The sequence below is a fragment of the Heterocephalus glaber genome, unplaced genomic scaffold, assembly GCF_053883595.1.
Source record: "Heterocephalus glaber isolate CG9 unplaced genomic scaffold, H.glaber_assembly_v1.0 deba00001532, whole genome shotgun sequence".
Classification (NCBI taxonomy): Eukaryota; Metazoa; Chordata; class Mammalia; order Rodentia; family Bathyergidae; genus Heterocephalus; species Heterocephalus glaber.
The window spans coordinates 21,491,626-21,503,695 of record NW_028258330.1 but is presented as its reverse complement, the minus strand read 5'-3'; the positions used below and the strand labels follow the sequence as shown (position 1 = coordinate 21,503,695).

The 12,070-nt window shown below is 41.4% G+C and overlaps 1 protein-coding gene across 6 annotated transcripts in view; it reads left to right on the top strand.

The window, feature by feature from the left end:
• Psmf1 (proteasome inhibitor subunit 1) overlaps nucleotides 1-12,070 on the top strand; it is a 41,606-nt gene that overhangs the window by 25,928 nt on the left and 3,608 nt on the right. For 3 of the 6 annotated variants that reach the window (XM_004840646.4, XM_087188764.1, XM_087188765.1), the window contains 3 exons: nucleotides 1,466-1,651; nucleotides 10,507-10,560; nucleotides 11,635-11,793. In XM_004840646.4, coding sequence (XP_004840703.1) covers nucleotides 1,466-1,651; nucleotides 10,507-10,560; nucleotides 11,635-11,793 — 399 coding nt within the window. The remainder of the gene's footprint in view (nucleotides 1-1,465; nucleotides 1,652-10,506; nucleotides 10,561-11,634; nucleotides 11,794-12,070) is intronic. The other 3 variants (XM_021254947.2, XM_021254948.2, XM_013070675.3) reach the window with 2 other exon arrangements.

Sequence of the window (12,070 nt, the reverse complement as noted above, 5' to 3'; positions counted from 1 at the left end):
CTTATAATTGTTTATGCAATTTTTATTCAATTTGTTAATATTTTACTGAGAGTGTTAGTACTATTCAGATTATGTATTTGACTGAGTTATTTATAGTTTTTAAAGAATTAATTATTCTAAGTTGTTGAATTAAGTCATTAGCATTCTCTTGCCATCTCTTCAGTGGTTACAAATCTTTTGTCTTTTTTCTTTTTACATTTGTCAGTCTTACTAGAAGTTTATTAATCTTATTCACTTTTTAAGGACTAGCGTTTTGTTTCCTTAGTTTCTTCTATTTTCCTCTTTTTAGTACTATTGATTTCTCATCTTATTTCCCTACTTCTACGTGCTTTGGGTTTGATTGGCTCTTCTTTCTAGGTTCTTGAGGTCAGAATTCTTTTTTTTTTTTTTTTTTTTGGTACCAAGGATCGAACTCAGGTCCTTGTGCTTGCAAGGCAAGCAACGGAACCACTGAGCTAAATCCCTGGCCCATTGAGGTCAGAATTCTGTTGATTGATTTGAGATCTTTCTTCTTTTTTTTTTTGTACTGGGGATCGAACTCAGGACCTTGTGATTTCAAGGCAGGCACAAGGCAGCACAGAGCTAAACCCCCAGCTCTTTTCTAATATAAGCATTTAGCGCTATAAAGTTTCTTCTGGACAGTGGTTTAGCTGTATTCCACATATTCTAATATGTGAATTTCTATTTTAATTTAGTACTGTGGATGTTTTTTCAGAACTTCCCTCTTTGACCCTTGGATTATCTACAAATGTGTTAATTTACATTTTTTCAGAGACTTCCTTTCTGTTATGATTCCTAGTATGACTCCCTGTGGTCAAGGAACATTCTGTATCATTTTATTTGTGAAGTTTGCTTTATGGCCCAGGATGTGGCTCATTTTAAAATACCACATTTTTAGGAGCTCTAGAGTTCTGCCCACTCCTTGCTACTTTAGCTAAACCTCATATTGCATGTCTTGCATGGGCAGAGGAAAAAGGCCTTGGCAGGATGGGACAAATAGTAGGGTCCACTTTCCAAAGACCCCTGGATTATTGACAGAACTGATGTTGAGCCCTGCCTACCCCAACCAGGAACCTGGTTCATCCTCCCAACAGACCCTTTGTTTTCCATGACCCTTCCCATGACACGTGATGAGCACACAATGGAGCTGAGAGAGGGTTGGGGACAGAGGAGCAGCCAGTCCAGCCCTGTGCCCCTACACCCTTACCTCTTTCTAATGGGGTGGTAAATGAGGAGGGGCAACTCAGATGCCTAAGAAGCTTAGGCCCAAATCAAGGAGACAGCGCCGGGCTATTGTCCCCCCACACCTAGGTCCACCACTGGACAGCCTGTTCCCACCCTTACAGACAGGCCAAGCACAGGCTGAGAGCTGTCGGGGCCACCACCCAGGTCGCCGCCCTCAGAATACTGTATCCAAGGTTGACCGCCAACAGCAAACAGTTGATTCCTCCTCTACTTCCTATAGGACCTACAAGAACAGCAAGGAGCTTCGTTCTCGCATCCTATCTGGAATCATCACACCCATCCATGAGCAGTGGGACAAGGCCAGTGAAAGCAGTGCCCAACGTGAGTTCCCCCCTGCCACCGCCAGAGAAGTAGACCCTCTCCGGATTCCTCCACACCATCCGCACACCAGCCGGCAGCCTCCCTGGTGAGTACAGAGAGCCTCAGTGGGCAGCCCATCCTTCTGCAGACCCACATCCATCCCTCATCCTGCCACTTGGTTCCTCCTCAACCCCCATGTGTCTTCAACAGAATCACCAAACTTTTGGTGTGTGGCAGGAGAAAATGGAGACATAAGTGGATCAGTGAGCTCTTCTCTGCTGCTAGTCACCCTGCTACCCAGCATCTCAGGCTACCTGTCTCCCTTCCCAGGGCCAGTTCTCTGGGCCTGTGTAAAATAGTAGAGAGTTGCTGTCCAGGTGACTCACAGTAACTGTGGAGCTCTCTGCCCAAAGTTTTTGCGTATTAGGATGGCAGCATTAGGACTAGAAGTTTCTGCTTTGAAGGAAGGAACAAAGACCACAAACATTAATCAGTAGTTGAGATGATACATCCCAGTGTAAGACCGACAATGTGGGTAAATGTAGGGTTGACAAGGTTAGAGAAAAGGGTTCACTGTGGGGCAAATAAGCACTCGGTAAATGTTAACTACCATTGTTCTTTTTTATTTACTCTGGTTTGCAATTATATACTTTTGGTTAGTAAAAATAGGGAAACAATTATTATAAGTAATAGTTGTCAATTCTATTTGGCAAAATCTTTGAAAATATCAAAGAGAGAGTTGATAACGATAAAAAGTGGTTGAGGGCCGGGGATTTAGCTCAGTGGTTTTGCTGCCTGCTGCGCAAGCACAAGGACCCGAGTTCCATCCCCGGTACCAAAAAAAAAAAGTGGTTGGAAAGGTTGAGAACAGAGGTAAGATGACCTGCCTACAGGTCACCAGCCACTAATAAAGAGGCAGAACCAGGGCTGGGGTCTAGGTATCCTCACTTCCTTTGAAATGCTCAGGCTCTGGCCTAATCAGAATATGGCTAAGCCCTGGATAGCCCTGGAAAAATTGGGGAAGACTTTTAGACCTGAAATAAATTACTCCATGCCCAAACAGTTAGGTTTTATGAGCCAAGCAGCAGGATCAACCTCTGCCCCTTCCCACAGGATGCAGACTTGTGTCTCACCTATACACTTGTATTTTACCTGCATATGTGTATTAATTTTCTATTACTGCATAATAAATTGGCACAACCTTAGTGATTTAAAATTATATCCATTTATCTCATATTTTTTTAGGTCAGTAGTATAGATACATTCAGCTGGACTCTGCTGAGGGTATCTTAAGACCAAAACCAAAGTTTCAGCAAGGCTACAATCTTTTCTGGAGATTCTAGGAAACAGTTTACTTCTAAGTTCATTTGGATCACTGGCAGAATTCATTTCATTTGGTTCTAAGACTAAGGTCACATTCATTTCCCTTAACTCCTTAAGACCTCCCACATTTCTTCTCGTGTGGCCTCTTCCATCTTCAGAACCAGCAATGATGTTTCAAGACCTTCTCATAACCCAAGTCCCCTCTTCTGCCACCAGCCTGAGAAAGTTTTCTGCTGTTACAGACTCCAGATAATTACTCCTTTTTTAGGTCAGCTGTGCCATATAACAAAGCAATCTCAAGAGTGCTTTCACATCACTTCCACAGGTTCCAGAGATTAGTAGGTTTAGAATCTTGAGAGGGGCCAAATTCTGCCTACCACAGTCTACCATTTGGCCTCCAAATGCAAACATTTCCTCTCCCAAGATTCCCAAGACTCAGCCCACTACTGTGCCAACTCAGTTGAAAATCCTCTCTAAACTTTATTAGTGTGAAGGACCCAATCTCACATCAAAATCAGGTACAGTGAGGCTCCTGAGCAGGATTTCTTTTTTTCTTTTAAGAACTATAGTCTTTTGTTTTTTGGGGTTTTTTTGGTTTTTGTTTTTTTGTTTTTTTGGGGTTTTTTTTGGTACCAGAGATCGAACTCGGGACCTTCTGCTTGCGAGGCAGGCGGTGGAACCACTGAGCTAAATCCCCAGCCCCATGAGCAGGATTTCTTTGTGTCTGTTGACCAAGGAAATAAGTTATCTGCTTCTAGTGCTGTATCATATAACCATGGGGCAGCAGATGGTGACAGTTAATTTCCAACACAGCAAAAAGTCCATGAAAGTTATTAGTGACAGCGTTGTTTATAGTTACACATTTGAACACTCATGTCAGAAACAGTATCAGGGGCCGGGGATTTAGCTCCGCCTGCCTCGAAAGCCTAAAGTCCTGAGTTCCATCCCTGGTACAAAAAAAAAGAAACAATAGAAAAAAGTAAATTTTAGAGATTTGCTTCACAAAAGTGAATATCACTTTGCTATTAAAAAAGTTTATAGCACTTAGGGAAGAGGTCAGGGCAAGAGGGTGATGGGGGGTGAAAATGATCAAAGTATGTTATGTGTGTGTGTGAATCTGCCAAAAATGAAACTTATTAATCTGTATAAACAATATGCACTAATTTAAAAAAAGAATAAAGTACTTATACATTCTATTTTTTTAAAAAAGTTAGTAGCAAAGATAACTTAAGAAATGTAGTCCTACATGAAGAAAATCACTAGGACCTGAAATTATAATTGGATAAAAACATACTTAATGAAAGAAGACTGAGATAGAGTAGCAAAAATAAAAATTACGGTGAAGTCAAATTATGCTAATATTTGTATTTTCTGAATGATTTATAATTTTTTACTATATGATTTATGCACATTTTATTTCTTCTAAAAATCTTTGCTTATTTAACCTACTTGCAGTATTTCTGAGCCCTACACAGCCCCTGGCTTGCCTTTGAACTGAGGATATCCTCAGGGTAGGGAGGAGGAAAGGGTGATTTCCCTGCTTGCTCAGGGTGCTGTGGCAGATGCTATACATGTATATGTACTCATACTCTTCTCCAGTTATAAGCATCTCCACTTTCCTGATCCCACATTTCCATACTTGACAGAACAAGGTAAATAAACTCAGACTTCCATAATTTCACAGCTAATCTTGTACCTTGATTAAGAAGGAGCCTAGAAGGTTATAATGTCCAGACAAGTGATGTCCCATTACGCGTGAGATGGGAAATGCAGACTCAGGTCCCACCCTTGATCTTCTGAGTTAGAACTCACATTTTAGCAAGATAGATCCTCCTTGGATTCATGTGCACATGGCAGTTTGAGCAGCAATCCTAGGTGAGTCAGTGCTGTAGGGTGAGGAATTAGATCTGGGTATAACTCAGGTCATTGCTGCAGAGTCCTCCATGAAATCACAGCCACTATGTCTAGAGAAACCTGGAGGGCACACATAGTGCTGAGCTTGCCCCCAGTGATCATCTTTAGGTAAAGACCAGCAGCCATATTGTGGTCTGCACTGATTAAGGTGAATCTGGTCTACAATAAGCACACTCCATCCTAGCTTTCATACCAAATGTGTGAGATATCCGTCTAAAAAGTCTTCAGACAGGAAGCATATTGGAGAAGACCAGAGCTTGAAGTACCACCAAATAGGTGGTAAATACACCACTATATCCCTCTAATGTCCTCCAGTCTGAACTCAAGGAAGGAGCCATTGGCATGGGTGGGTGCTGGGTAACTGTACTTCAAGCTAAAGGAATACAAAAGGGGTCAGTTAATGCCCAGAGAGACTGGGAAAGACCGCCTGTGTTTGTTTTCTTTTTCCTCAGCCTGTGGCAATGTGCAGACACTACTACTAAGGTAGACAGGCCCTCCTTTCCAATAAGAGGACTTGTGGTCTCAAGAGCAACCCACTGTAGGTTTTTTTCCTCCCTTTATGCTCATTCCACTTGATTCTGGACACAAGAAGTCATGGAAAACACATAGATGGGCCAGGTAAATAAATTTGCTTTTTGGCAAAGGACCAGAAATGGGACCACCACCCCACCACCCCGTGTCTTAAGGGAAATAGTACCAAGGAGATCATAGAGAGGGAGGTCCTCAGAAGGAATCTCAGAAAGTTGTCTAGGGACACCTAACCTTACTCAAAAGCTGTTTGGGAGAAAATGTGCCTAAGTGGATCTGATCCCAAATAGTATATCAAACACTTTGAGAATGGAACTGCAGGGTAGCCCATTGTCTGGGTCTCAGATTGGCCATTGGATAGCACATACATGGTACAGTTCTTAATACTACTGCAAAGCCTTTAGAAGCAGAACTGACCTTGAAACAAGAACTTAGAGGTCAAATTCAACTGAGTTGATTGCCTGCTAAAACAAAAATACCAGGATTCTCCATATGCTTTACAATGAAATGTTCCATGTAGCTGGGATAAAGTCCAAAATTACTGAACATAAAAGAACCAAGAAAATTTCAGCTCACAAAAAGACAATCAATGGATGCCAATACCAACATGACACAGATGTTGGAATTATCTGACAAAAACCTTAGATATTATAAAAATAGTATACAAGAAATGAGGGCAAACATGTTGAAATTAATTGAATGATAGAACATCTCAGCAAATAAACAAGATACGAAGAAGAACTAAATGGAAATGGAAATTCATTCAGTCAGGTGTCAACTTTTGATTGAATCTATAGTACAATTTATTTTACCGAAGAGTCTGGTAACTTAAAGATAGATCAATAAAAATTACCCAACTGAATAACTGAGAAAAAAGATTTAGAAATAAAGTCTTGGGAACCCGTGGATCAGTTACAAAAGGTCTAACATTGGTGCTATTGGAGCCTAGAAGGAAAGGAGAAAGAGTACAATACAGAAGAAATATTTAAATATGGCTGACTTCATTGATTTGGCAGATGAAATCAACCAACAGATCCAGAACGCTTGGCAAATCCTAAATAGGATAAACCTAAAGACATCCATGCCTAAACATATCAACTGCCAACAATTAAAGACAAAGCCTTGAACACAGCTAGAAAAAACATATTGCTCATAGAGGAATAAGAATGTAATTGCAACTTTCTCATCAGAAACCATGGAGACCAAAAAGAAGTAAAACAATATTCTTATGGAGAAGAAAAGAATTACCAACCCAGAATTCTATCCAATGAATATTTCACTTTCATTTCTGAAGGTTATTAAGATTATCTTAGTGAAAAGATACTAAGAGAATTGAACAGATTTCCTAAAAAATTATAAAGGGTCGTTCTTCAGAGGGGAGATGATATGAGATAGAAGCATGTATCAGGAATAAAAGAAGAGCAACAAATGGGAAATACATGGGTGAATATAGTAAACTGTTCCCTTGAGTTCTCTAAAATATGTTTTATAGTTAAAAGCAAAAGTTATGAGTGTGTGGTGGGATTCTCAAAGCACTACAGTATGTAACAGCTGTAACACAAAAAGGAAAAACTGAGGGGATCTATGTGCACTGGTAAGGTTTCTACATTACACATGAAATGGCAAAATGTTATTTCTAAGGAGAATGAAAAATTACATATATTTAAATCTCTTGAGCACCACTACAAAATATGTATAAACAAATAGTGAAAAACACATTAAATTTACTTTTTTTTTTTTTATACCGGAGATCGAACTCGGGTCCCTGCGCTTGCTCAGCAGGCGGCGAAACCACTGAGCTAAATCCCCAGCCTAAAACACATTAAATTTAAATTGGGTAATAAGAAGAAGGAAAAAACAGGAATAAGAAATAGAGGAAACAATTGGAAAACCATTAATAAAATGATAAATGTAAACATAATAAAAATCACATTAAAGGTAAAGTCTCAACACACCCACGTAAAAGAATATGGATGAATTTTGGAGTTATAGGCAGGTATGGCGTGATTCCTGTCTTTGCTATTTACAGATATCTGTGGCTTTGTGTAAGAAACCTTGCCTCTCTGAGCCCTGCTATCCTTGTCTTTAAAATAGAGAAGATAATGAAACTTATTCAGGGCAGCTGCCAAGATGAAATAAGATAACATGTGTGAGGAGCTCAGCACATCCATTTATTTAAAAAGTAGAAGACATAATATTTGCTCCTGTCTGCAGAGTATCTTTGAAAGAAGATACAAGAAACTTTTGTCATTTGTCTAATGGACTGGGGGACAAGGACTGGAGATTTTTTGACAGTTACATATTCACATTCTTTTGTCTGCAATTTCAAAATCAAAAGAGCTCTGAAAACCTAATGTTTCATAAGGTTGGTGCCAGAACTTACTGGTGGCAGACCTAACCTGACATGGCAGGAAGCTCTTTGTATCTTTAGCTATCCTATGAATGTGAATATTCATGCATTTTGCAGAAATATTAGGATATTGATTGCAGCTTGGTCTTGCTTGGAAGTGTTAAAATATGTTGATGAAAGGGATAAATTTTCCAAACTAAAATGAAAACCTCTAAGTTCCAAAACATACCTGGCCCAAGACTATGGATTTGTGTATCCTTTTTCACTCATGAAACTTGAAACTGGGGAATGGATTACCTTCAGAAAATTGCATTTTAAAAATTAATCTTTTAAAAAGTAAATTTAAAATAAAACTAAATTTGACATGTCTGGCAAAGCAACCTATTGGTAAATGGCAGTTGCTGTTTGTCCATTCTTTTTGGCATTTCCTGTCAGCCAGTCTTTTCATGATCAAAACTGTGGTTCAACATCACAGCAGCCCCTGTGAGTGCTGCTGTTAAATTTTACATCTTGGTTTTTTGTGTTTTTTTTTCAAATTTTACATCTTAAAAGACTCTGAAGTGCAGAGATTTTATGACAGGCCCCTGCCATCCAGCTAGAAAATCCCAAACCCGTATCTGGAACACACTTTCTGCCTTTCATCCCTGAGACCTTTCGAGTTTGCCTGCCTACCTCCACTATTAGAAGATTATCAGTTGAATTTCTGTGCCTAGGTGTCATTTAATGTAAGACAAAAGGGGCATGCCTAAGGAAGGAACACTGTGTGATCAAGGTCACCCTCTAGTCCTTTAGTGGGGCTACTTTTTCAGCAGGGACATTCTGCCCCAGTGGGCCCAGCCTTGCAGTTTTCCTCAAGGGTTAGAATGGATTCCTCTTCCCTTCAATTGATTACCAGATGATGGAGTGGAGCTGAAGTTTAGAAATTATTTTTGAAATCCCTAGAGCCCTTATTCAGTACATCCAAGACTGATACTTGGTCAACAAACAGCTATGGAGAGGAAGACAGAACCTCTGGGCTCTTTATTTTAAATGAGTTCTAAGCATGTGCATAATAAGTTCCCAAAAGTGTTTGTATGTTGCAGTGAATCTGTGTTGAGAGCCTACAGAAATATGCTGTGACAGCTTGAAGTATACAAATTGTTGATGTGGGCCTTGTAGCTGCCTTTGTAGTCTTCTTGTTCTATTTCCTCTCACTCACTACACAAGCTGGCATCCAACGAGAAAAGTAGAAATGGCTGCACATTTCAGTAACAGTCAGGCTGTTCATTCTCAGGCATTTTAACAGCCAGTAGAAGCCCCTGTGTCTGCTGCTTTGCCAGGGGCACTTCATGAAGTTTGGTAAAATGCTCACTGCCCTCAGGTACCACCTGGCCTGTCTCCAGAGGCCAGATGTTGGCAGACACTAGAAACAGTGACTCCTGGCTCCATGAACCATGGCTAAAGGATGATAACCCAGGTCAGAAAAAATTTCCTTCCCTTGGCAGCCTGTCCTTGTCCACCTAAATTGCATTATCTTTTCCAGCCTATTAAATGGAACTGTCTGGAGAAGCGCTTACTTCTGGATTTCTTCCCATTTCTCTAATTAATGACTTCCTACCTGTAAGCTCACATTAACTGCTGCATATGAGGCTTTCCTAGTCTGGCAGGACCCTGCCTGTGCCCTAAAACTGTCATGTTTGCGTTGCTTGCCAGGGCTCCAAGCAGATTCCAAAGCATGCATTTTAAAATACTAAGTCTTTCTTATTTTGCTGCATTCATATCCCTTTTGTAAAGTTTAAAAAGGAAACTCCCCAGGAGTAACTATCACTGTTTACACTTCTAGTATTGTTCTGTCTAATTTTATTCATACATACATGCCCCACCCCCACACATACACCCACATCTTTACAGCTGATTTCCCTAGGCTCTTGGTAATACCCCTTTTCCCACACTTATACTAGAGCATAAGCAGTTTTTAAAGCACTCTTAGACTTTTGTTTCTGTTGTTTTTATGGCTGTTCATAGTGATATACCACATTGTACCTATCTGGTCTCCTTTTGGGCAGATTCCATTTTCCCCAATAGAAGTCTTTGTGGTATATTTTAATTTGATTTCTGTATACTTTGAAGAAAGCTACCTAGGCATAAATTTATTAGGCCAGAATATGAAGGTATATAAGATTTTTGAAAAATAGATTATATCTTATATGTATACCTTAGAAAGAATACAGAATTTCTTGTCAGAAAACATACACTCATTTGTACTCCTTTTAGCTCAGGCATTCTCAATGAAGGAAAAATCTCTTAAATATTCTCCTTTAAAGAGAATCTTAGAGATTTGTGGCCTGTAGCCATCTAGCAGGCTAGAGTGATAAACATATACACAGTGTACAGTGGTCCTAAAACTCCAGGCCAGCACTGTAATGAAACCAGAAGCTGAGAACACTGTTCTAGTGCATGTGACTTCATGCCTCTTACTCCACCTAGGAGGCTTTTAAATCTTAGTTTTGTGATTTTGGCTTTGGTTTAAGAGTAGTATTTTTCTGATGTAAAATTCTTGGGTCTTTTTACAAAGTTTCAGAACTTGTGTGAAGAATAGAATACAATTTATCTGAAGTTTACCACTGTTGATATTTTTGACTTTCTGTAGAACTGGGATTCTCCATGTGTTTGTAATATAGTCAGTGTTGATCTGTACCAAGGACCACTGTGAAACATCCCTTGTATTGTGTTCTCATGCAGGTATCTCCCCTGTCCGCATGCCTGGGAGTGCACTCATGACCCCACAGGCGTCAGGTTTGGGCCCCTGGAAACCTGGGTGCCCAGCTGCTCTGAGACTTGCAGTAATTGTCCCTTATTTGTTTCAGGTCTGATCCCCTGGGCCCCTTTGCTGTCGGGGGAGAAGACCTAGACCCCTTCGGGTGAGTATTTCTGGAGAGGTGACAGCAACATAACTTACTCTGTGGCTTTCAACCATAGCTCATCTTCTAATTTTAGAGCTTTCGTCAGTCTTCCTTGAAGCTGGAGGAGGGGAGTGTTGCTGAGCAGCTGGGAAGTCACTGACACTTTCTGTGCTCTGCCATACGCAGAGCAGCGAACAGGACACTCAGTGCCCGGGGTGGCGGGGGCCGGGGGGCGGTCAGCTCTAGTGTCATTTCTCAGTCTCCCACACCAGGTCAAGGATGGCAGCCTCCCTGGATGAAGGATATGCATAAGGATTTACTGAAGTGCAGGTTAAAGAGCACACGGGGTTGGACAACACAGACTCAAGGCAGCTCAGGGGTTACCTCACTTGACTAAGATTCTCAGTGCCCCATTAGTCCCTGTGACTCCTGTCATTGCAACCAGCAAAGTTATTACACAGCCTTAGCTGTGCCCTATGATCTCTGAATGATTTAAACTTGTTTTAACCTCTGCTGCAAAGTGACCCCAGCATTTATCATCTCATTTTTAGCCAGTGGAGAAATCACTTAAATTTCCATTGCATCTCAAATAGTGACCTCACAGTTTTAGGAAATAGAACTCTGTGAGGGATAGATGTTGTCAGGAGCCCAGTTTGGGCATTCCCAGAGACAGTCTGAAACCAGCCCGTGGCCCTGGGAACAGTGGAAGAACTAGCCTGCTGAGTTGTTGCCATGCTATTGTTAGTCCTTAGGCCTGAGGTAGTGCCCCACAGAGCCAGAGCCTGTGACAGTTCGCATTGACTCTGACCAGCTCTAGCTCCTGTTCTTGATCAGCTTTCCTTCTTGTATGTAGCACATGGCAGAGATCTCAATTTTGCAGGCTTAAGGAGCCCTAGCGAACCCAAAGCACAGGCCCCCACCAGTGAAAATGTTATTTGCATGCTCTTGTTCTTGCTCTCTTCCTGCTGGCTGTCTGCTTGGACCATCCAGAATAGATCTCCTGGTCATTCTTAGTCCTTTCCCACCTTCCTCACCAATTCTTCAAGAGCAGTCCCTGCCACAGCTGCTTATTCATCTTCTTTCTTGCCTCAGGTTCCGGAGAGGTGGCATGATTGTGGACCCCTTGAGATCTGGCTTCCCAAGAGCACTTATTGACCCATCTTCAGGTCTCCCAAACCAGCTTCCTCCAGGTGCAGTTCCCCCAGGAGCTCGCTTTGACCCCTTTGGACCCATTGGGACCAGCCCCTCTGGGTAGGTATCCACTCAGATGGTGGAGAAGTAGGACTTGATGACAGCTCAGCTTACCTTGGCATTGCAACAGCAAAAGTGTCTGATACCCAGTGCAGAGTTACCACTGCCAGCACCTGTGACTGCTTAGAGAAAGGAATATCCTCTGGGCCCTGCCTGCTGCCTCCCTGGACCCTTCAGGAAGCTCCTTATCCTTCCATTCCTCCCTTCCCCCAATTCTCCTCCAGGGAGGACTCATAGGAGGAGGAGGAACTACCACAGAGTTAATATGTCAGAAACG